General features: G+C 38.2%; 1 protein-coding gene across 1 annotated transcript; it reads right to left on the reverse strand.

Annotated features, from left to right (window-relative positions):
• Positions 1–915: 915 nt before the first annotated feature.
• Positions 916–24,036, reverse strand: ANKMY2 (ankyrin repeat and MYND domain containing 2). Its single transcript, XM_032182433.1, has 10 exons — positions 23,921–24,036; positions 21,628–21,692; positions 14,006–14,144; positions 11,702–11,800; positions 9,413–9,573; positions 8,322–8,536; positions 7,677–7,812; positions 4,634–4,762; positions 4,059–4,200; positions 916–2,477 (listed from the first exon to the last, which is right to left on the reverse strand). The coding sequence occupies exons 1-10, from the start codon at positions 23,985–23,987 to the stop codon at positions 2,254–2,256; spliced, it is 1,377 nt and encodes a 458-aa protein (XP_032038324.1). The 5' UTR covers positions 23,988–24,036; the 3' UTR covers positions 916–2,253.
• Positions 24,037–24,214: the final 178 nt, after the last annotated feature.

Consider the following 24,214-nt stretch of genomic DNA (forward strand, 5'->3'; position numbering starts at 1 on the left):
TTCATGTTTCCTAGAAAGCAAGGTCAGTGGAGAGGAAAAAAAGTCTTGTGACTCGTATACCCGTGAAGACGCAAGAGCTATCTCTTGGCTTTGCACTCCACAGCTGTCTTATCACTTAAAACCTTGCTTAATGAATCAGTAAATTGTATGTTAATTTTCGTTCTATATTAAGCTCTGTATCAGTAACGTCACATGAGATGTTTCTTCCAATTCATGATTGTACAAGGGCTCCTCATTATCTCAAGTGTATGCAGAACTTATTGTCATTTCCCAACAGAAAAGCTGCCACCAGCTCAAGCTGAGGAAGGCTGAAGTAGCTCTCTTCTGAGGCCACCAGGGCCTTAATTTGTATTGCTTTTGTTCTGAGATTCACTGCAAAGAGAATGAAGCGTGGCATCCTCTGCTCGTAACGATTCAGAACCCTTCTGAAGTTGGAATGATAAAAACACATCTCCATAATCTCCACCAGGTAGCCTTCACACTTATTTCCGATTTCCAGAGTTTCTCTGTTGCTTGGATTTTTCTTTATCAAGAAAGGTGTTGGCTGGTGGAATGAAAGCAGGATTTGTGCTGTGGATTTTATGACACTTCTAAGACTCTGAATCATTTGCTCTGAATGAATGGCATTACCAGAGAAGTGTTAAAAGAGAAATACATCCCAATGAGCCCCAACAGCTTTGTGTAGAATTGGGAATAAGGAGCACTTCTGCATGTGGCAGCAGTTACTGTGACTCCCTATCTAAGTTTCAGACACACATTTCTTGCTTTCTGCCCCCCGTTGGCTCTTGGCCCCAGCTGTCATAAAAATAAACTTGCACACCTGAGCTACATGAAGCCCACATATCTCACATGAGAACATCGCAGCATGCCCCAGCAGCCCTCACCGATGCAGTAAACAGAATTGCCACTCAGCTCCCAGCTTTTGAAAACCTTCCCTTTATTCTTCACATTTTATTCATTTAATCATTGAAATTAAAACACTCTTGGATCATACAAAAGATACATTCCCTGCATTTATGTATCCTCACTCTTACAAGTTGAAGAATAATAAACAAAAACTTTCAATATATTAAATAGTAAAAAATTAATAACATTTTTCCTCTGTATGGAGGGTGGTCCTTATTCTTCTACGTTGAAGGATATTGCCATGTTCAAAACATCAGTTATTCATCCAACAGTTGTAGGATATCAAACTCTACCATCCTTCTTATGCAGCAAGTAGTGTTTTAGTTGTGGCATTCCCTTTAATTTCATACAAAACAGCAGCTAATCTGAGTGAAAACAGCAAAGGTAAGGGGTGCTGTTTTCAATATAAGCTATTTAGTTGAAAGCCTAAGTGAAATCACAATTGTATCAATGAATACATGAACATTCCCGTTTAGTTCATTCTGACCAGGTTTAGCATGTGCAATATTAAACATCTTTTATGTTTATAAAATAACTCATGAACATCCCAGTGTGTTCTAAGGCATCTTCACCCGAAAGCTGGGATTCAGAAACTATTATTTGGGAGAGTCAAAATATTTAAAATCCTTCTGGTCTTCCCTTCATTAGGCTTTGATAAACTTGGACTATATTTGAGCAAATAAATAATGAAATCAATTCTCTTGAAACACACATTTCACAGTAAGTTTGAGATATCTGAAACAGCAGTTATCATTTAATAAAGTTGCCACAAAATAGACACTATTTTTGTGCACTCACTAGTCAAAAATATTTACAATAATGTCATGAGAAGTTGAGAATTCAGATGAGTATCTTTAGAAACTTAACTGCTACTGAATTCTTTCAGATAAAGCTTCCTAAAGCGGTGTAAAAAAGCAATTTAACAGCTGGCTTCCCAATGTTTTAACTGCAGTTCTGTGTTCTTGCAGAAAAAAATATTTGAATTACAAATAAAATAGATTTCATGTTCTGAAAACATGAATAATCCAAAACACTTTTTAAAATTTAAACTAAGTGGCTGATTGACCACAGATACTCATAGATTTTACTATGGTTACTGCTGGTACACATACAGATGGATCTATGCCACTAGTTTTTATCATAATTTTTTTGTTATTTTATTCTACAACAGATCCTAAAGACAAACTAGCCAGTATTTCATCTCAGCGTGAACAGAGATATGCTTTCATAGAGAGTCTTGCATAAGCCATGCTGTAAGAACTCAGACACGGTCAGCAAAAAAAAATATCTCTGACCCTTGGGGTACAGGGACTTCACCAGAATGCTTAGTCCCTTCCTACCCTCCTCTTATTCCTCAGAATCTTGTATTTTTTGAAGATCAACGGCAGCTAAGCTAGTCTCACTTTCCAGGGGACTGTCAGGATTCAGGGCTAGTGCCTCGGACTCTTTGGCAAGTTCAGCTTCTTCTGTTCGGTCAGCAGCATGATTTGGATCCACTTCTTTGGTAGCATCTGGACCAGGAGCTGACTGTTCTTCATCTGTAGTACTAGACTCTCCTAGTTGCACTTCATCTAGACAAAAGAGAAGAGCCATCGTCCGTAAATACAGAACTCATCTGCTAGCAAACCACTTTTATTCCAGAAGAATGAATGCTAGGAAACTTTGCATTAAAAAGTGACTACTTTAGCAAGCATCACTAACAAAGACGTAAGACATGAGAGTTCTGCTTAAATCACCATAAGATTATTCTGAAACTAACTCTACACAAAGCTCTCATTAATTTCTCTACAATTTTGCCACAGTTCCTTTTCATACGTAGAGGAACAGAGCAGAACTCCGCTGTTATTTTAACTTTGAATTCAAACATGCTTTACTGACACTACAGTTCACTCTTCAAAGAATGGCTGCAGGCTGATTAAACATAGAATACAGGTGTTCTGTAAAAAAAAAAAAAAAGTTACTTATATAATTGTGCAGGAAGCTTTTTTTTTTTTTTTTATAACATAATAGACTGAAGAAATTGTTGCTAATGAACAGTTGGCCACAATGAACTCCAGCTGAAATGAGTCATCCCAAATTTTATAACCTGACTGCATGGAAAGGAGTCAGCTAGTACAACTTTAATTTTTAAGCAATTTTTTTTTCAGAGAAAAAACACTTCAATAACTTTATGCCCTGATTCTGCTAAGTGGGGGTCACATGCTAACAATTATGAAAAGAAAGAGAGGAAAGCCTAGTTGGGGGCCCTTCAGAAGGCATCTTCAGAAGTAATCCCCCTTGGTTTCTTATTCTGTTATGACTGATAACCAGTTGAAAACAATGTCCTCGCTAGCCACAACATTGCCAAAACATACCATGGTCCCATTGGGCTATGGAGCTAACAACTTCTTTAGTCTATGCTTCAGCCTGTAGTTTCTTAGCACTCACCCTTCTGCAGTAGACACTCGTAAACTCTTGTTTTCACCTGTAGTTACAGCTGTGGATTTTTTTTTTTTTTATATTTTATCGTTTTTGCTGATATATAGGATGTGTAAGGGGTATTAGTAGCTTTCTGAACTGAAACTACTGTTGATATGAAGATCATACATATGTGATGGTGGTTGATACACCACCACCACAAGGGGACTTGAAGCTAGGATTAGTTCACTGTCTTGTGAAAAACAGAAAATCTGATAAAGTCTGTAGTGTGTTAACCATGTGTCTGAAGGAGTTAAAATGAAAATGTAGGTACTGCAGTATTAATGTTATAAAAAAAAAGTTAGCCTCCCTTTTTAGAACAGGAGGGAGAAGAGCCATCTACCAAGATCCTGTCTCTGAGGAACTCGCAATACCTCCAATGAAAAGCAGAGTGTCATGAACCTCTTCATTATTTTGTTTTAAAATTTGGATTTTGAAATAGTGTAATGTAATCCAGAATGCTTCAGTTGTAGAAACCTATGTAACTCTAGCAGCAAAAAACAGGTTTTAGAAAGTATACAGCATTTGCAAACTGAAAGACTTAATTCCAACAAATGCATGTTATGTTGTTACATTACAACAAAGACATTTCTTTTAACTTCAGCTGTTACAGATTTTTAAGACTTGTTACTGTTGTTCCTTATGGTACAGTCCATGTTGCCTTAGTTTCAGCAAGCAAACCAATAGATCCTAACCTTTCTTCTGCTTTTTTTCTTGTTTTCTTTTTTCTTTGGCAGCTTCAAGTTCTTGTTTCTCGTGAATTTCCTTCAGGGTCTTGCAGACTTTTTTGTGGGTAAACCAGTGTATTTTCTGGCAGTTCTGGTCACAGTACAGCACCTGAAAGTCAGAGCCATTAATTCATCTTCATGTATTATAAAAATACACAAAAATCTTATATTTTTTAGTGCCTCAAGTAAAATCTTTCTATGTATAGCATTTAATGGTATTTTTTAAAGCAATTTGTAAGGTCATAAAGCAATTCTAACCTATACAAAACTCTAGAAGCATAGTTTGTTTTGCTTAACTCTGAACATGCAGAAATTTTATTCTTTCTTAATCCTTAAACATAAGACACTTGGCAATCCACGTACTCCTACTTGGAACTGCAGCCATCTCTCCTAGAAATAGATGACTTGTATGTTTGCAGTGCAGATGTACATGTGATCGATTCCTCATAAGCTTACATGGTAAATAGCCAAACATTCAAAATCCTCATCACCTCAATGGTACTAACTAGTGTGATACCTTATAACTATTTATGGGTTCTTACCATTTTACATACTGAACATCTTTTGTCTGCTCCCTTTTCCCCACAAGTTGTACAGAATTCAGCATCCACAAAACCCACTTGGCCAGTAATAGCTTGTGTAAGTACAGAAAATGCTGTAGGATCAGAACCCTGAAAGTCAAGAAGGGGTAATGAGAACAAAATCAATTGTAAAACACAGCAAATACTGCAGTTATCCTGTAGGCTTCAGTTTAAAAAAAAAAAAAAAAATCAATGTGAAGAGGGACAATAGAGAGAAAAGCAAAGTAATTCAAGTTTCTAAGTGGCCAGCTTAGTCTCACTGAAGATGCTGTAACAGCAAGAATACAAAACAAAATCATAAAGCTTCAAGTAGCATGAACAATTTAGCATGCATACAGCTACATCCATTTTTGTATATAAAGTTAACATAGACCTTCGCTTCTGTGGAAGGGAAGATAAAAATTACCATTTTTTTTTTTTATTCTGCAAAAAAGGAGATGGATTTGAAGGTAACTATCTCTCAGCTTTTTAGCACATGCTTACATTTTGAAGAATCAATGGCTGCACAGAATGCTCCCTTATCCTGTGCCCTTGTTTTGAATCAATACCAGAAGCATGGTGCAATGAAACTAAAATTTGAAGGCAAAGATAACGGGACTTTTAAGTAACTGCGTATTGTGGGATTATTCAAGAAGCTCATTATAAAGAGTGAGATTTACCCCTTCCTTAACTGATGAATACTGATAATTATAAAAGCTATTTTGGAGGGAAGCATTATTAATGCAGGGCAAATGTTTGGATAATATAGAAGGCACTACCTAAGACATAAACAGTCATTAAGTATATGAGTAGTCCTAAATAACACTGTTAGTTTCATGTAGAATAGACAGAATTTTAAATGTAACAAATATATAGAATACAAAGCACCTGTGTTAGCCTGTATATTCAAACAACTGCTATTTTTCTGTGCAGACAAGCTAGATGATTTGAAGTATAAATATTCGCCACTGACTCCGCTGTATTTGGAAAATAGATTCCTTTCTCTTCAGAGAACAAGTTTTACTTTTAATGCTCTGAATCTTCCTTGAAGATCCATTAATTGCATAAGGTTCCTAAATTAGAAGTCTAGACCTCCAAATGAAGCATTCAGTCACATTAAAACATGGAGACAAAGTTCAGAAGCTTTAAAAGATGATTTTTGTACCCATTGAGGTTCACAAATACAAGTATATTACTACTAATGGATAGCTTTGCTTTCCTCATTTCCACCTGAAATAACTCCTGAAACGTGCTCCATGTACATCTATTCCTGTGCTACTTGAACTATTTTACTTTTGTGCCATCTGTTCTTTGTGCCATTCTTCTATTGAAATACCCCATTGCTTTTGCTGTTGTATCACGGATGCCCCTGTAACATATCTCTTGGATGAATTAATGAAGTGTTATTAACTATAATTAACTATAACTAATGAATATTACTATTCCTAATACTATTAAAGAACTCAGTGGTCTTTTCACAGGCATCCACTTGTAGATCCTATGCAGCAGGTTTTTGCATATTAGTCTCTGTGATGGTACAGATTTTTTGTTAAAACATGTTTTATTTAGCACTGGTGTACTGTCGTGCTCAGTGTACTCAGACTGCAGACCAAATAGTCAGAACTTCGAATTTTCAAAACAATTATTTGCTTATTATTTATATATTATTTATTATTATTTGCAGTATCTTTCCCATGCAATACAGGCAGTAAGATTGAGTATATTTTACTGGTAACCATAAACTAAGTTATTTTGGGCAATGATGTAAACAGAGGAAACAACGTCAAGTTTCTCCAGCTCTCTGTAAATCCTTAAATAGTTGGACCACCATGGAATATGCAGGGCCCTAACTACTACACCAGTTCTGAGATGCCCAGACCAAATCCGAGTAATTGCCAAAGGTCAAGGGCTTCCAGGAAATTAAAAATTTATAGCATCTTATCTTTTCCAGTTCTGTAAAATGGACAAAAATACAGTGCAACAAAGCAGATGTCTTTAAAGGGAGAAGGCTGCAAGCTCTTCTAAGAAAAGAGACAGGAAGGAATATGTTTACTCTAAGGCAGCTCTTAATGCATCATGAAGGCTTACATTTTCATACTGTGTTTATTTTTCTGGTTTAGGCAAACAGTAGGGATTGCATTAAACCTCAGGACATTTTCATTCACTGGAGCCACTTAAGATGGAGGCTATTTTTAATTCACTCAGCGTAATCCAAGTATGTCAAAAAACTGTGCCATTTCCCCAGTGTTAGGGTTTGTAACATCTAGCTCTCAGACACCAGAGAGAACACAGTTTTTAAAAAAAGAATAACAACTTTTGTGTAAGATTAACTAATGAAAACTACTATAATGAGGTGTGTTAGCAAAGACGTATGAGGAAAGCTGAAGTTAAATATTTTACTTGTAATTATGATTTCCTAATTCAGATACACATTGTACTGTGCATATGGCATCATCTTGTCTCTCCTTGTGATAAAGGGAGCTTCACAGAATGTTTTTCCCTTTTCTACCATCAAATATTATCAACTTCTCACATACACTGGAAATAATGAATGCATTAAACATAGGAAATGATTCAATCTGGAAGTCCACTTGGACCCTGGAAAGAAGAAATCATCATCTCTGTCTGAATCTACAGTTTGTAAAAGCACATTGGAAAAGAGAAACTGGATGGACATCCCAGAGTACGAAAAGAAAGCTCAGCCACATAAACAAACTCTTTCAATTTCCTTTAAAAGCTGAGGCATTTAAGCATTTGGTATTGGCACAGGGGGAAAAAAAACCAAAAACAAAAACAGAACAACAACAACAACAAAAAGCAACCAACACTACTAGGTTGAAATATTTTACAGTATTCTCTTGCAACATATAAAATGAACTTCCATTTTACCAGAGAACTCAGGGACATCCAAAAACTTTGCTTAGCATAAAACACTGAAGAAGCTAAGAAAATGAAAGATGACTTAGTTTAAACTGAATTTACTACTGAAGTTATTGAAAATATTTTCTTGATAGAAAAAACTTACTAGTTCAACAGGAGCAATACTTCTCACAAGCTGCTGGAGCAATGTAGCTTCACAGTAAGGAAACTTTCGGATACTTTCTCGAATTAGCTTCTCTTGATACACAGGGAAACCATCTTTATCTCTCCCCTTCAAGAGACTAAATTTTTTAAAAACAAAGTCAAATAAGAAATCATACAGTAAATGTTCAAGAACAAACACAGCATGTTGTAGTCTGTCCTCATTCTGTCCTATTCCATATTTTAATTAATAGAGAAGATTTATCATTCAAAATAATTCTGAAACTTTAAACTCAGAAGTGTATAAAATGCAAGTGAAATTATTTGTATTCTAATGCACAAGTGTTATGAAATAAAAAATAATTCAGTGTATGCTCTGAAACGAGTACTTAATAATTAAGCCACACACTGAAAAATAATCATCCACAAGCAGACCAGTATCTACGTGAGAGTGAAGTAGCAAAATGCTTTGTTGGGGTTAAAACAAAATAAAAACAAACACTGAAGAATGCACTGGGATTATTTCAAAATTTACTTGTCAGAGCCTTTACCTAAACCAATCCAACTATTCCTATTACAGTTGTCTTTTTCTGATACCTGTAAATCTAGCTCATATGCATACTTCAGACCTTTGTGTAGAAATACTTACTTTTTGATGAATCCATCTAGTTTATCGTCTCGCTCTTTTAGGAACGTAACACATTTCTGGAAGATGCAACTGATGTAGTGCATTTTCATAGCAAGTACTTCATTCATATCTTTCTGCTTCATACATTTCTCACAAATTAGATCCAGAACCCTGTAACATTTCTGCAGTGCTTCTACTTCAGCCAACAAAGGGTTCTCTTTTACTAGCAACACAATCTATGACAAAGATTGAAGAAGATGTAATCCATATCAGAGCTAGTATATCTTTAAACTTACTTACTAGCATTAAAGTTTAAATAGGTCTTTTAACTAAATATCAGTGGAGTTTCTAATATTCCTCTACTTCCATCTTATGCTCTCTTCCCCTTCTTCTGTCAGTGTCATTATTTACTATTATTATTCACTATACTGTAATACACAGTTCCCATACAAGAAGTGTTCAAAATCAATACTGGTATTAAAAAACTGTAAGAAAGAGAGCTACTTGAAGAATTACAGCTATTTTAAAAGAAGCACTTACAGAAACTACTACACACTGTCCTAAAATGTATTTCCTTTTGAACACCTAAAATAAACTGGACCTGTACAACTTAAGTGGCTCCACGGAACACATCAACCTCACATAAGCTTTATTTGCAGCAAATATACTGGCAAGTCAAAATAAATATCTCTTGCATATACGTTCAGAAACAGCAGCAAATGTTACCATGGTTAACCAGTGATTAAGGTAGGAATATACATGCTGAGACAAGCACTAACAGAATAATGAGAATTGTTTTATGTTTTCACTTTGAGTAAGGCTAGGAAAAAATAAATCCAGAAAATAATCTTTGTTTTGTTTTGTTAAAAATATGAATCTCTTCACTTAAAAGGTATTAGTTCAAGGTTCTAACTTATTTGAACACTCAAATAGCTTCAGTTTTTTAGTCATGTCTAGACATTAGGCCTGATTCTTTCTCATTTTCAGAAGCATCTGAGTTAGTAGATAATGCTTTTGATCTCAACTGGATTCATGGAAGAGCTGAATGCTTTTTGACATAAAAAAAACAGTTCCCATGCCAATGAACACATGCAATTCACATGCTACTTCACCTTAACAGGATGCATGTTAGTAGTAGTGATAATTTTATGGAGAGGCCCAGCCAACTTTACTGGCAGTTTTGGTTCTTTATCTAAGCCTTGTGGTTTAGTATAGTAGTCCAGCCTTTCACGTGGAAAAAAGTTGTTGATGATGGTCACACAATCATGCTGACCTAAAAACACACAAGAAAAAACAATCACTAACAAAATGTAATCATAACAACAACAAAAATCACCAAAGAACCCTGAAACTTAATAAGCAACACAGATGAGGATTATCCACAAAGGAGCTAAGCTTGACATGCTTTACACTGGTAACAGGCAGGTCTTGCTTCTCTTTAAAGCATGACTTACTGACTTCAAGAAGAAAATGACTTCATGAAATTTCGTTTCGAGAACTCCATCCCCTTCATGCATCCTTTCTCCCTGTTAGGCCCAAACTGAAAGAATAGGTATAACTCCCTGAAGTTATTTATTATGTTCAGAATCAAGCCATAAAGAAAGCCAGTATTCTGACTGATGTGCAGCTATACTAGTAGTGCCATATCGGTGTTAAAATTTCTTAACATAAGTTCTCTCCACGTTGCATTTTCAAAAATCGATGACATTTGCATTCAAACTTCTTACAAGTTCTCAGGCCCCAAACAGACAGTAGTGTATTAATCTAAATAACAGAACATGCTTAGTATTTACTGAAAGAAAAAAAGGGGAGGACTGTGATGAAAGAAAGAGCATGAGAGAAGTTGCGCCTGCTCCTTGTTTTCTCCATCTAACAAAGTGATGGATTACTAGGCTGAAGCAAAAGTAACACTTAGCTTCTCTAGGTCAGGGCCACATTCTTTAAATTGACTGATTTAACTTGGCATTAACTCAATTTATCATCAGTGGAAGACACAGACAACCAAATTCCAGGATTTAAAACCCTTCACTGTTTTTGAAGAGACTGTTCAAAGCTAATAGAGCACAGGGTAAGACAATGATAGAAGAAGCATCCTCACTTCCCACACAACAACAGATGAATTGATTGGACAGAGAATAAAAAAAGAAGAGATTCCACTGTTCAGACTTGTGCAGAGTAGCGTATCTCAGTACATTTTAAAATATTTACTCTGGTGATATGATGATTTTATACAAGAATTCTCCAAAATTATGTTGAAGATGCCATTAATCATTCACTAATAACACAATTCAACATCCCATTCCAATAATCTCTCCAAATCCTAAGTGTAATTAATAGGAGTGGACTTCTTCAGCATGTTATGTGGATAGTTAAGGACTTGCTGGTTGAAACTCAAGTGAGTAATATCAATCTTTTACTCTTTAAAAGAAGAGGAAATACAATTGAAATTGAAACTGCACTAACTCACTATAAAAGGAAGTAAATCTAAATGTCAAAGTAGGGTTTTGAATCCGGAACAACTAATGGACTTGCAGGAGAGTTCTCAGACATTTAACGAAGATGAAAAGGCTGCATTAAAATGAAAATAGACCCCCATTTTTGGTTGCTGGGGGTGGGGCCATCTGGACAGCACTAGCTGATTCATGAAAAATACACCACTTTTTTTCTGGTATTTTATCACAAATCTTCACTGGAAATAAAGAAAAAGAGTGCTATATTTGGGTTGTATTTGGGAACGTTAATGCAGAAATCTCCTGATCACTGCTGAGGTGGGTAAAGAAGTAAAAAGGGTTTAGAAAAAAAAGAAAAGAAAACAAAAAAGGTTGCATGTTTTGCCCATGACCACCTAGCACTCTGTAATGACAATTCTTTTCTTATTCTAGTCAAGTCCAGGTTAGTATGTACTGACCTATCTCAGAACAGGTCCTGAGAGTTCTCCCTCTCACACGTGCAGAGGGAGAAGGGCAGGAGATGACTAACCATTACAGCACAGCATGCTGGTGCCAAAGCTCAGATGAGAGCTCCTGGTTTGTAGTACTGTGTTTTTCCTTCCTCCAGAGGAAGCTCCAGTTACACACTTTGTACTGCAGGAGCACACACATGCACTTCAGAGACCTCAACTATTACAAGCTTCCTCTTACTGTCTGCAAAATAACGACACTGCATGAACTTGCACACTTGGAGAACAGCAACATCTATTCTTACAAATATCATCACTTGTGCATTGAAGAAACGAACATGGAAATAAAACATAAATGGACTCTGTTACAGGATGAAATGTGAAGAAAAAGAACCGTGTCAGTTCAGGACAGGTTATTGAACACTGTTTCACCAATACAAAGCATCAAAACTTAACATTTTATTTTAGGGATTTAGGAAATGATATTACACCTTAACCTTACCCACAAAAGCAGCCATCTGAGCTGCGGTCCTTCCTACAGAGTTGACAACATCAGTCTCTGCTCCAGCCTCTAACATCATCCAGGTGATTTCTTTGTTTCCTGAATTTGGGAGAAGATATGGGGAATTAGAAAGAATAAACCAGAACTTGTATTTCTTCATATTATAGAAGAACAAGGAGCAAACTTCTTATTAAAACCTAATACGATTAACAGTGAGGAAAAATAATACTATTAAGAACATTACTTTAAGAGCAAGCTAAGAGAAACATGGTGCTGCCTCCTTATTTACGGTCCCAAAACATTAAATCGAAGGGAAAACTAAATTCATGCAGGCTAAAATTCTGCCCTCTGTAACATACATCAAGTTCCCTGGGGAGCTGATGGGAGTCATATGCCTCTAACTATCCTAGCACTTGGTCCCCCTGGATAGCAGTACAGAAGCAAATTCTACTAATCTAGTTTGGCAGCTCAACTACAACGCTTGCTATTCTAAGAATAAAAAACAAACTCAGTACTATTATGTAGCAGGAGCATGGAGAAGAGAACAGATTGTTCCTTTTTCCACAGTGGGAACTGGGTGTTCAGACTGGGCTAAATACCAAATAAAATGAAGCTAAAATTTGATGGGAAGATTATAGGACTTAATTGGTGCCCTTCAGAGACTACTAAGGGCACTTGGCACTACTTGTGCTGGTTCCGTTTTCAAAGGTACTCTTACTTTATCAGTTTTTGTGCACATGCTAATTGGAAAAAAAATGTATATGAAAAAAGAAGGGGGTGGTAGGCAGAATTTAAGGTTTCTGGTTTAAAAACAAAGGCAATGCATCAGTAGTACTCGTGTACCTTTTGCGCTCACAAATAACAGACCTTAAAGTCAACGCTCAGAAGCATGCAAACCCAGATGGCAGGTTAAAATCACAGCTGGGAGAAAATGGTAAAAATAGAGCAATTTCCATAAAGATGCAGGCATTTTAACAGCCTCTGACAGTTTGTTCCTATCTATTTGCTGCAGCTCTGATATTGCTCAGTGTCATAAAATGCTGAAATTTCCCAAATCTTTTTATGAAAGTCTTAGCAGAAAAGAAGTCTGATAGGCCAGTTAGAGTGCATGTACACACATGCCTTCCTTTTTTTTTTTTTTTTTTTAAATATTTATTTTTTTTTTTATAAAGAAAGAAAGCAGACTTTAAACCCTACCTGATAAGAAATCTTACATCTTCCCAAAACAGAAAGTTCTAGTGTCCTAATAAAATAACCTAGCCTTGCCAAATCTAATCCTTTCCCTAGAAGGAACAATGCCTTACGCAATGCCTTCTTCTCACTCAAAATATAATTGTTCCTTTCATGAGGGTAAAAGAAGAGCAAGAGGAAAGTTGCAAAGCACCACACATACACACACACACACGCATATATATAAAAGAGAGGAGAAAAATAATGTAAGGAAATACATTTTTAAAACGTACTGAATAGATTTTAGAAGCCCACAACATTTTTGCATAGTTGCAAAAATAACATAGAAGAGAGGCAAATTTTGAAAAATATTGGATTGATGTGACAAGCTTCAAATATTACTACAAGCTAGTGATACAAAGTCCTAAAAAAGTACAGTGCAGCATCATTTTCAGTGTAACTGTATGATTAGACAGAACAAATCCCACTGCACAAAAAAAAGTTGCATGAGAAAACTCCCCCTCTACTCACACGTGGTGAGGCCACACAGAGGGTACTATGTCCAGTTCTGGGCTCCCCAGTACAACAAAGACATGGAGCTCCTGGAGAGAGTCCAGAGAAGGGCTACTAAATGATTAAGAGACTGGAGCATTTCTCATGAAAAAAAGGTTGTAGAAGCTGGACCTGTTCAGCCTGGAGCAAAGACGACTCGGGAAATCTGATCAATGTGTGTGAGTTTCTGAAGGGAAAGTGTCAAGAGGATGAGGCCAGACTCTTTGCAATGACAAGAGGCAACAGGCACAAAGTGAAATATGGGAAGTTCCAGCTGAACATGAGGAAAAACTGCTTTAATGGGAGGGTGCCAAAGCACAGGCACAGGTTGCCCGGAGAAGCTGTCAAGTCTCCTTCCTTAGAGATACTCAAGGGCTGCCTGGATGTGATCCTGTGCAACGTGCTCTAGAGAACCCTGCCTGAGCAAGGGGGTTGGACTAGATGATATCCAGAGGTTCCTTCCAATCACAACCGTTCCGTGCTACAAAGGCATCAACACTTTCCTTTAAATTATTAATTTATGGCAAACTGTATACATCAATGCCATAAAAAATCAGTGAGATAAATTTAGTCAGAAGTTACCTGAAAGCCCAGCGAACATCAAGGCAGTGTACCCATGCTCGTGTTCGTTGCAGTTAACATCAGCTCCATGGCGCAAGAGCAGCCTGCACATGTCCACTTTCCCTTTGTAGGCTGCATGCATTAGAGGGGTCATGCCATGCTGAAAAGAGGAAGAAGCATACAAGAATTAGTTGCACCTCTCTGTCTTCATGCCACAGAGAATTTTCACTTGTTCACACACATTCAGTGTACCTGCCAAAGCCCTGTGTAATATTTAAGCTAGGAAGAACAAAAAAGCTCATAAAATCTTGATGAAAAAACGTGGTTACTATCGTGCAGTATATTTTCTATTTTCCATGGTGTCAGTGTTTTCTGCTGTGCTATATATCTGAAAACAGACCAGTCTTGAAAAACAGAGAAACATTTTCCACAAATGAGTCATTAACACTAATGTCTTATACAGAAGACCAAAGAGAACTAAAGCTCGTCATAGCAGGAAAAGCTTGTTTGTAGAAAATTTGTCAGGTTCCTCAAGTTGTTATTTCTCCCCTGCATTATAAGCTAAGTAACAAGGAAATTAGAAATAGGCTCTTAATGCAAAAAAATAATTGCAGTTTCTGAAGCTCATCTTGTTTAGTCACACTTACTGATAATTTTACTGTCTTCCTCTCTCCCATTTATCCATCCTTTTGGTACTGTGTTTGGGATCTCACACCAGTCAGAACTCTAAAGGTCCTTGTGAAGCTATCCAGCTCTAACCAGGTGTTAACAACCATACATTCTCAAACCTTGCCGTTTGATAAACTGCACCAGTGCAAAAAGGCTTACCCTTCATCAAGGGAGGCTCTCGGAGTCGCACTGCTGTAACTACAAACGTGAACCTGGGCAAGCCCTAGGGGCAATTTTCAGAACCGTGGGGAATTGTTAACACACACTTTCTCCCTCTCAAAGGCCAGGGAGAAGCAGTTCTTTTTGAGCAAACTGCATGACATTCAGTTCTGAGATTTTGATGCATTTTTTCCAATACACTGTTCATTTCCACTTAACACCAAGTCAGGATTCGAGTTATCAGCCAAGACACAGTAATTGCCTAAAAACATTCTCCAGCACTGAGTACATGGGAATGTGATTTAGTCTGTCCCAGGTGGAAATTAAAATAGCATTTTCTTCCCTTTTTTGCAGGTTAGGGATATGTGCATGAATACAGTCATGTAGAACATCACTGCAGCTCTATAAACGCAGGGTAATGTGATCTTCTGAAATAATCTACTTGTCAGTCTGAGCCTTAATATATTTTTTGCTTCCATTTATAATACAAAACCTAAAGTTATATTTATCAGTATCATTAAAAAAAAAAAATCCTAAAGGTGAAGGAAATTGGACAAGTTATAATTTTAACATTTTTCGAGTATAATTTCATTACTCCCTATCCTAACTGAAAACATTGAAAAATAATTTCTTGATTCACCTTATTTTAGCAACCAGATACACTTTTATATCTTGCAATATAAACTGCTATTAAAGAAACAGAAGATCTGAAGAGAAGTTCATTAAATGAGTTTGTGACTGTTTTTGCTAGGTTTCATTTGTGGTCCTATGAAAGAAAGGCATTCCTTCCTACTATACATTATACATTACATAGACAGTAATTTTTAGATGCCAGTCCAAGTTTGAAGTCATGTTGTAGAAACTCCTCCTTCAGTAGCACAGGGAAGTATCTCTGTAACATGATACAACTTAAGGAAGGTTTTTGATTGGAGAAAACTTTAAGAAAACAATTACTTGAATTTTGGTTATATATAGAATGAGTTTTTTCAATTAAAAAAAAATCTGTCTGAAGATTGTAGGACAAAGGAAAGGTATTTTCTTTTGTACTCCCCTCCTTCTGGGAAACTTTCAGGAAAGCCTTTGATTCAATTTTGAAAGCATCAAGCTGTGGTGTGGATCAAAAAACATACCAAGCAAAAACATGTGCAGAGATGTTATAAAACTGGATTTAAAGTCACACTAATATCAGCCTTTTACATTCACAGCAAACTAAAAAGGCACAGGATAAACACAAGCTTGTCTGGAAAAGCTTGGTATCTTCTATTATGCTCCTACGCAGAAGCTGAAGTGGCTGCAAATGTGATTCACAGGTTGAATATCTAAGATGGGTCCAGAAACAGCAAGCTTTTTGACATGACATTTGGTTTGTCAGTGCACCATCCTTAAAAGACTAAGCTGGCAGACAGTTTATTAAGCACAGAGATGAAAGGAAATACTTTATTCTTCCATAATGGAATACAGGATGAAGCAGCAGTTTTCTAGCGGCTACTATGAAATGTTCTTATGTCCAAAAATCCATTCTTCTGAACTCATTCCCTTGGGGAGAAAAGTGAATCTTTCCCAGTTTTTTGTTCGCTTTGTAGGGATACCACACAGATTCTAGGAAGGAAAATTAACATCTCCCGTCTTCTGCAGGGCTGTAGGCATTCCCTGTATGCCTGACTGTACCATGAGGATCGAGTTTGCAGAGCCTCTAGAAATTGGTTGGCACCTCCCCCGACCCAGTTGTTCAGCTAATCCACCCCCAAGGACTCAAAGACATAGAGGGGCTATGTCTTATGCCACACCAGCCCAGCTCTGTTGCACACTGCCATGCCCAGTTCCCAATGCTGAAAATATACCAGAAGCAAATGAGGAAGAAGATGAGATTTCAAGAGCTATTGCTTGCTGCCATGGTGGCAGAAATGAAGAAAAAAATATACACTGTGGGTTTGGTAGGCTGAATCGCCTCAGGAGGGAAGAAAAGGACCTAGTGGAAGGCAGGAGGGACAGATTAGTAGCAAAACCAGGGAGGGCTTGGACTCCACTGCTAGAAGTCAGGGCAGAAGAAAGCAGATCAGTATTTCTCTTCTGCACCTGGGAGCTACTACATCAAGGTGTGTTTCCACAGGATGAACAAAGTAAAGATCATAAACTGTAAAAACAACCCTCTGTCTTCAAGGAACTGTAGAGTAAATTCTCAACAATGCTGTTTCTCAACATTCATTGACTGGAGGTACTCAGCAAGAGAGAGGAAATGCCAGGGAGCAGGAGTTGGGATAAAACAAAAGGGAAAAAAATCACCTCATATACCAGTGACCTATGTTTGGCAGAAAAGCTGACAAGCTTATGTGGCCAAACACTCCTGCTGAGTATGTGAGAACACAACACAGGCATACTGAAGTCACTGTTTTGTGGGTAACACTCTCATGATTGACTATCACAAACTGGAACAGCCACACGACCTGACCTGTGTTATTCAAGGAAAAAGGAATCAAAGTAGTACTAACACTCCACGTGCTTTACACCTCTCACACTCACTTCATTTGTCTTACACCACAACCATGAAAACTTGGCCAAGATGTGGCACACGTGGGCTGGATCACACCAGAACGGTTCCCTCTGCAGGTTTCAGGCAAATCACAGCACCGCACATGGGAAAACTAGCCACCTAGCTGGAGATTAGGTCAAAGGTGATTTACATTAAAAAGAAACCAAAAAAAAAAAAAAAAAAAAAAGGAAAACCTTGGCCAAAACATTGCTGTACACACTTACATGCTTCCACTGCTGAAGAAACCACCTCTTCCCTTCCCAGTTCATTTTGCACTGAGGAAGCCACCTGGATATTACCAGGGACAAAGTGTGTTATTTTATTCTTTACATTCAGACAATCCAGTTCATTCAGAAAATCACAAATTAAATGCACAGGCTGAAGGTTTGGCTTTTATTTAAGACAATATTTGGGAAGTTACTAGAAATGACACAGGAAAAACAGGTGCCACAAGGAACACATAGATACTACTAAGGAATGTCTTCAAAATCAACTCCTTAAAATAAAATAAAATAAAAAAGCATTATTAAAGTTAGAACAACTTACTAGGTCTAGTTCAGCCAAATATTTGGATCTGAACTGTAAAAATGCCTCTAACTTAACAGAAATGGTACTGAGTGCTGCTAGTCTACTGTCCTGGTTTTGGACAGATAGATAAAAAAAAGTTATCTAGAGTTAAGTAGGAACTAATTCTAATATAAAACACTCTTCAGTGAGTATAGATCTCCTCGTTATACTCCTCCTTTATAGTCAGTCATCCTGCTGAGCTGTTGTCTTCATGTAGGTATTACATTAAATTTGACTGATGATTTGTTTAACTGTAGTGATGAAAAATCACATTCGACATCACTGTCCTGAACTGAAGTCAGGGAATTCTTAATAGATGTTCAATGTTCTTTGATTTGTGGATTTTGAAGTACTACACAAAAACATCAAAAGAAAGACATGCACCAATAGGCAGGCTGCTGCTGTAATTTCAACAAATTTTTGAATTCTGTAATTAGCAAATAGATGGGGACTGTTTCTGAAAGACATATTTTATATTATAGAATGAACAGTTGAATTACCAAACTAGAAAAAAAATGCTGCCAATGCCAAGTGGAAGTTCTATATGTGATAAAATTATGAACCTGGAAATTATTTTAAATAGGAAAAAACTGTGAAGTCTTTTAAGGTCAAAGCTTTCTGCTTAGTCTGCATAAATCAATTATCAGGAAAATATGGTATTGTAGTATTACCCTTAGTAAGTATTAACCTTAGCTATCAACATGACTGGAGGTAACTTCCATATCTAGAAGCCTAATCTGCTTCTTCTAGATTGTATTTCTGTAGTTTTCTTAGCCCCACTTGGCAAATGGATGGTGTTAGAGTCAGCAAATTGCCAACATTAAATCACAGCATTGTTTACAAGCTCTGTACTTCTAGGGGAAAGAAGACTCCTGAACATTTTCTTCCACACTGCGTTTCTGAATTAGCAACCTCCCCCACCTAAAAATGGGATAAGAATGAATAAGCAGCATGTATTTAAGTTAAATATAATTGTGGGTGGTTTTTATTGTTGTTTTGTGGGTGGCTTTTTTTTTTTTTTTTTTGCACCTCTTTCCATTGCCCTTTTGTTTATTATCTGAGTATAAAAGCCTCTTAGATTTAAGCTGACAGAATCAAACAGCTAAAAACTTAAACTTACGGATGAAGACCTATGTATATCTTTGTTTTCATAGGGAAAATACTTAGGCTTACTCAATGTCCTTTCCTTCAACTACCTAAATCCACAAATTAAAAAAAAAAAAAAAAAGTAATAAAACAACAACAAAAATGATTTGGTGAGAAAGAACACTGGGGAAAAAAAATAGGGCTGTATCTCCTGGATACCTGCACCATTCTGGAAGATTGGCAAAGCTAATTTGAATAAAGGGGCCTTATGCTGCTTCTAAGTCATCTACTGCTACTACGTGACCCATGGTACTGCAGATAGGAGGAGATAAAGGATGAGCAAGTCTTGGACACATGAGCAGTGGAAGCAGATATTTAAAAAACAGTTTAAAAAGAAATCTAGACTAAGCCTATCTATCTGTAACAACCACAGAAGCAATGCTGCAATATTGTATCCAGCTTATGCCTACACTCTTGAAGGAAGAAGGTGAAATAACTGCAAAGGATTTGGAAAAGAGACATGAATACAGCTCAATTACTATAAAAGAATAACTTTAGGTATAATTGTTAAAAGTCAATGTACTTGCAAGGTACTACAAAGCAACTTTGTCCTGTCTAAAGATACATAGGGAAAAGATTGCTGATTCCTCTAGGTTAAAATCTAATGACCAAGTGGACCTAAGCAGTTAGAATGTAAGGCTAGAAACATTCAAAACAGAAGGTAATGGGACATTGTCTTACGTATTGATATTTTAAGTCACGAAGTGCAATATGTAACAGCCTTCTACTGGATGTGGATTCTCCAGCACACAAAATTATTAAAGTTTGATCGTATATTTGCTGTACCACAAATAGAATAGAGAATTGCATTAAAACCATGCTCATTCTATTGACTCTCTCGTGTAAAAAGAAAACCAAAACTTTAAGAAAAGGAAATGAATTCTTAGTTCCCTTCGCTCTCAGTATCTAAGCTTTTGATTTTGTCAGGGTTCTATTTACTCATTTCTTAAATTAATATAATTTAATAAAATAAGTAACGGTAGTAATAAAAGTGAATTTCAAAATAAACAGCTAAGGCAGTTGAGGGAAAAAAAAAAAAAAAAGAGAGACCTGATGCATTCAAAGCAGTCTCCAGTTCTGGCAGCCTTGGATAACAGACAAAGCTAATGTATAATTGTTGTTTCATACACTATTTGTGTACAAATATTAGAATAACACATCAGATTTTTTTCTATTATGAAACATTTTGCCTCTAAAAGTTGCCATGAGATGACCGCTGGATTAAAAATTTTAAATCTGAACCCTTTTTGGTTCAACATGCCTCACAATGTACCACTCTCGGGAGAGGGGAGGATGCAAGAAGTCCATCAGATGAACTATTTAAATATACCCAAAGCACATATGGCTCAGTCAGATGTGAACACTAGACAAGTATTGTTAATAGTGTTTCTTCTCTAACAATAGCTTAAGGCATAACTCTGCTAGGCTGCCTATTAATAAACCATATCCTCTCAGCAGTAATGTTGCACTAACATCATGGGTGCAGTCATTTCAGATCCTCCAGTACAACAAAGACATGGATAAACTGCAGCAAGTTCAGCAGGGTAAAGCCAGGACATGGTGGGAGCTCTCAGGCTAGGGGCTGGAGCAGTGAAGAGAGGCTGAGCGAACTGGGTTTCATCAGCCAGAGGAGAGATGGCCTAGTGGGGACACAGAAGCAGCCTGCTGGTGCCTACAGGAAAGTTCCTGAGAAGACACAGGCCAACTCTTTGGTTAATGGTGGTGGGAGGGCAAGAGACAAGGAGTTAAAGTTCTGAGGTCCTTTCTAACCTCAATTTCCTAGCGATCCTATGAAGCGATAAAACTGGGAAAAACACAAACTGATACAAAGTACCTAATCAAGAACATACACAAGTTGCTGGCTATTTAAATTAATAAATTACACATTGATCTAACATGCATATTGGTCAATTACAGTTTTGTTTCCATGTTACACTTTAACATTGTATGCTTTTGTAAAGAGAAACACTGTAAAGAAAAAATGAAGAGGAAATAAACATGAAACTCATGCAAGAGTTTTTTCTCTGACAACTTCCTCCCATCTTCACGTAACACAAAGAATTGCATCTTTTACATGACTATCATATCGGTCTCTGCAGAAGACAGCATTTTCCACTTTTGACCTAGCTGCTCACTCTGTTTATTGCTCTGCAAAAGGTGACGTGGTACAGGCGTGAGATGGGTGAAAAATGGGGACAGATATTCTTTATTCACTCTGCCTGCTGCTAGATAAACAACAGATGGACTGCAGTTTGGTGGAGGTGACAAGAAGCCAGGGAGCATCCCCTCGTATCCTGCTGCAGTGTTCAACTTACCTTGCAGACACCAAAGCTCATGCAGGAATATGAGAGGAAATACAAACCATGTACTACCTTATATAACATTAAGCTTCCTTAAAGAAATTAAGAGCTCTTCAAAGGTTCTTTATTCAGCTGCAGGCTGGAAACTTCTTCAAAAGAATTCTGATTTCCAGGAGTCTGTACAGCGGTGTTATAAAAAGGCCAAGCAGGTCTTTTGGACCTAGTATTTTCATTGCTAAACCCAGTATAATGCTTGTACAGTTGTGTCATACCTCATCCAAGCAATTGACACGGACATTCTTGCTGCCCAGTAGTCTTCCAGCCTCTTCGGCGTTTCCTTTAATTAAAAAGAGACACAGAAAGAAAAGGGGATGAGAAAAAGGAATGAAGAATTAACAGGAAAAAGAGCACAACTGATTAGAAAAAAAAAATCTTTGCAGATTAACTATCAGTAAGTCAACCACACCTAGCAAAGAAGCACAAGAACAGCCTTCTGCTCTAAAAGCAAAGAAGTCAACATCAAAGAGTAGTCTAAGAGCATGCGGTATAAGTAAGCATTCATTTTTTCTGAAGTATCTGATCTACATACACACATGAGCATGACACTAATATGTCTCTTCATAAACTGCATCAGAACAACTCTGAATGGGTAAAACAATATTGAGCATTTTAATACATTCTGTACTTCTAGAGCACCGCACATCTATAAGAGCTGCCTAGATTCTCACAGAAGGAAGTTTGCTGCGTGAATCTTTTCAGTTAGGGCACAGGTGTGAAAATCTCATATAAAGCCCACTGACATAACTGAAGGGACCTTCAATGCAACTTTATTCATCAAATCGAAACAAAAGAACATTGACTCTCAATTAATGAAATCTAATTTATTGGCAACTAACAGAAAGTTCTGATCACCGATTCAATCACAAGCAAAGCTCTTTTAACAGTGGCCTGCTTAAATAAATATAAACATTATAATCCCTCACTTAATGAGGGGCTTCACATTTTTCTTCATGCATCACAAGGAGGTACTCTTCCAGCAACTTTCCAGCAAAGCAGCTTTTGCAATTTCAGTTTGGGTTCATTTTGTTGCCCCCCCCCCAAAGATTACAAACACCAGAAATTATTTTCTTTTGTAATGTTTTGGTATGTTACGTATACAGGAAACATACACTTTACTTGTATCTGGAAATTTATTATCTCAGGGAAAAGCGCCAGTAACCTGGCTCATCTCACACACTTGACAATAGTGCTGTAAAATACAATGACCAATGGTCAGGGCACTGTCAACTAGCCTGCTCACCAAATAATTTTTTTCTAAACATACAAGAAGTTTCTTAGGACCTGGTGCAGTTTTCAGAATGTCTCAGCAAAATAACAAATATTAGAAATAGCAAATCCTCAAGACACGACTGTCAAAGTAAACTTTAATGCAAGAAAAGCAAAGAAAAATTGCATTTACAAGTTCAGAGTTCTGTATGACAAACCACTGAAGGATTTCCAAACAAGGCACTAAACTTTGGCAGAAGTCAAACTTCCAGAGTTGGCTAGCTCTCAGAAGTTGGAGCCAAGCTGCTTATAACGCTGTGTGATAGGAGGACAAGGGGCAACAGGCAGCATTTGAAGGGAAGAGAGGATCATATCAGATGTAACAAAACTCAACATTTTCACCACAGGCCCAGTAAGGCACCTGAAGGGGCTGCCCAGAGAGGCTTTGCTGTCTCCATCCTTGGAGGTTTTCAAGGCCTGATCAGACAAATCCCTGAGCAACCTCTTTAGGCCTCACTGCTGACCTGTTTTGAGCAGGAGGCTGGACCAGAGACCTCCTGAGGGCCCTTCCAACCAGGATTACCCTGTAATCCTAATTATAAGCATAAGGTAAATTAGAGGCATTTCCAAGAGTAAGGTCTGAATTGCTTAAAGTGAGCCAGACTGACTCTGAGGCACAGTAAGTTGATCACTGGCTGTCCCGTGCTTACATCTGACACAGGGGAACGGGTGAACGTAATTGCGAGCAAAGCCCCAAAACTATAAATAACATTTCCTATTGGTTCGAACTTACTCAGAACCACGTACAGAGGTGCACGAAGCACATCAGGCAGCTTTAGTTCACCTCCAGCTAACAAATACCACTCACAGCTTTCAACACGCCTTTCCGAAAGTATTTAGGCAGGGCTGCAAGGATCACTATGCAGCACCACGAAAGCCGGCAAGAAGCACAGAAATCCCCCAACCCCTAACACGCACACAACGTGACGGGGGGCAGTTGGCCTCCTACACAGAACTCAAGGTAACGCGCCAGGAACGCCAGGCGCTGGGGGAAGGCAGCCCGAGCCCTGTTAGCTGAGGAACGCCGCGCCCGCAAGGACGCCCCGCGGCGGCGGCACACGGGGAGCGACGTGACGGGCTCAGGGCCCCGATTATCCCCAGAACATCCCCGTCAGGTCAATGGCAGCGCAAATCCCCTCAGCAGCGCTGGGCCTCCCGCTGGGAAGGGAAAGGGGAAGGAGAGTGGGAGCAGGGGTGCAGGCGGCCCCTTCCCCGCGGGAGGGGGCGGCCGCGGCCCACCTGTGGCGATGACCCGCAGCAGCTCCTTCTCCTCGGGGCTCAGCTCGCCCCGCCGGGGGGGCGCCATGGCAGCCGCTCGCCTCCCTCCGGGCAGCGCCGCGCTCGGGGCCCAGCCTGGCCCCGCCGCCCCGCTCGTAATGGCGGCTCCACCCCGCCGGGGGCCGGGCGGGTCGCAGCACTGCTCTCGCCGCCTGGGGGGGGGACACCGGCAGCGGCTTTCACCCGCCCTGCCCTCATCCCGGTGCGGCCGGAGAGAGGAGCCCGTTCCTCTTTTATCACACCCCAACAAGTGTA

This window comes from Aythya fuligula, chromosome 2 (assembly GCF_009819795.1).
Source record: "Aythya fuligula isolate bAytFul2 chromosome 2, bAytFul2.pri, whole genome shotgun sequence".
In the NCBI taxonomy this organism is placed as follows: Eukaryota; Metazoa; Chordata; class Aves; order Anseriformes; family Anatidae; genus Aythya; species Aythya fuligula.

Bases quoted from the DNA above. Each gene is read 5' to 3' on its own strand.
- ANKMY2 (XM_032182433.1), bottom strand. From the start codon at position 23,987: ATGGCGCCCCCCCGGCGGGGCGAGCTGAGCCCCGAGGAGAAGGAGCTG. The intron at 14,145-21,627 runs GTATGACACAAC...TCCTCTTTTCAG, and splicing joins GTGTCAATTGCTTGGATGAG to CATGGCATGACCCCTCTAAT. The intron at 9,574-11,701 runs GTAAGGTTAAGG...GTGTGTTTTTAG, and splicing joins TCAGATGGCTGCTTTTGTGG to GTCAGCATGATTGTGTGACC.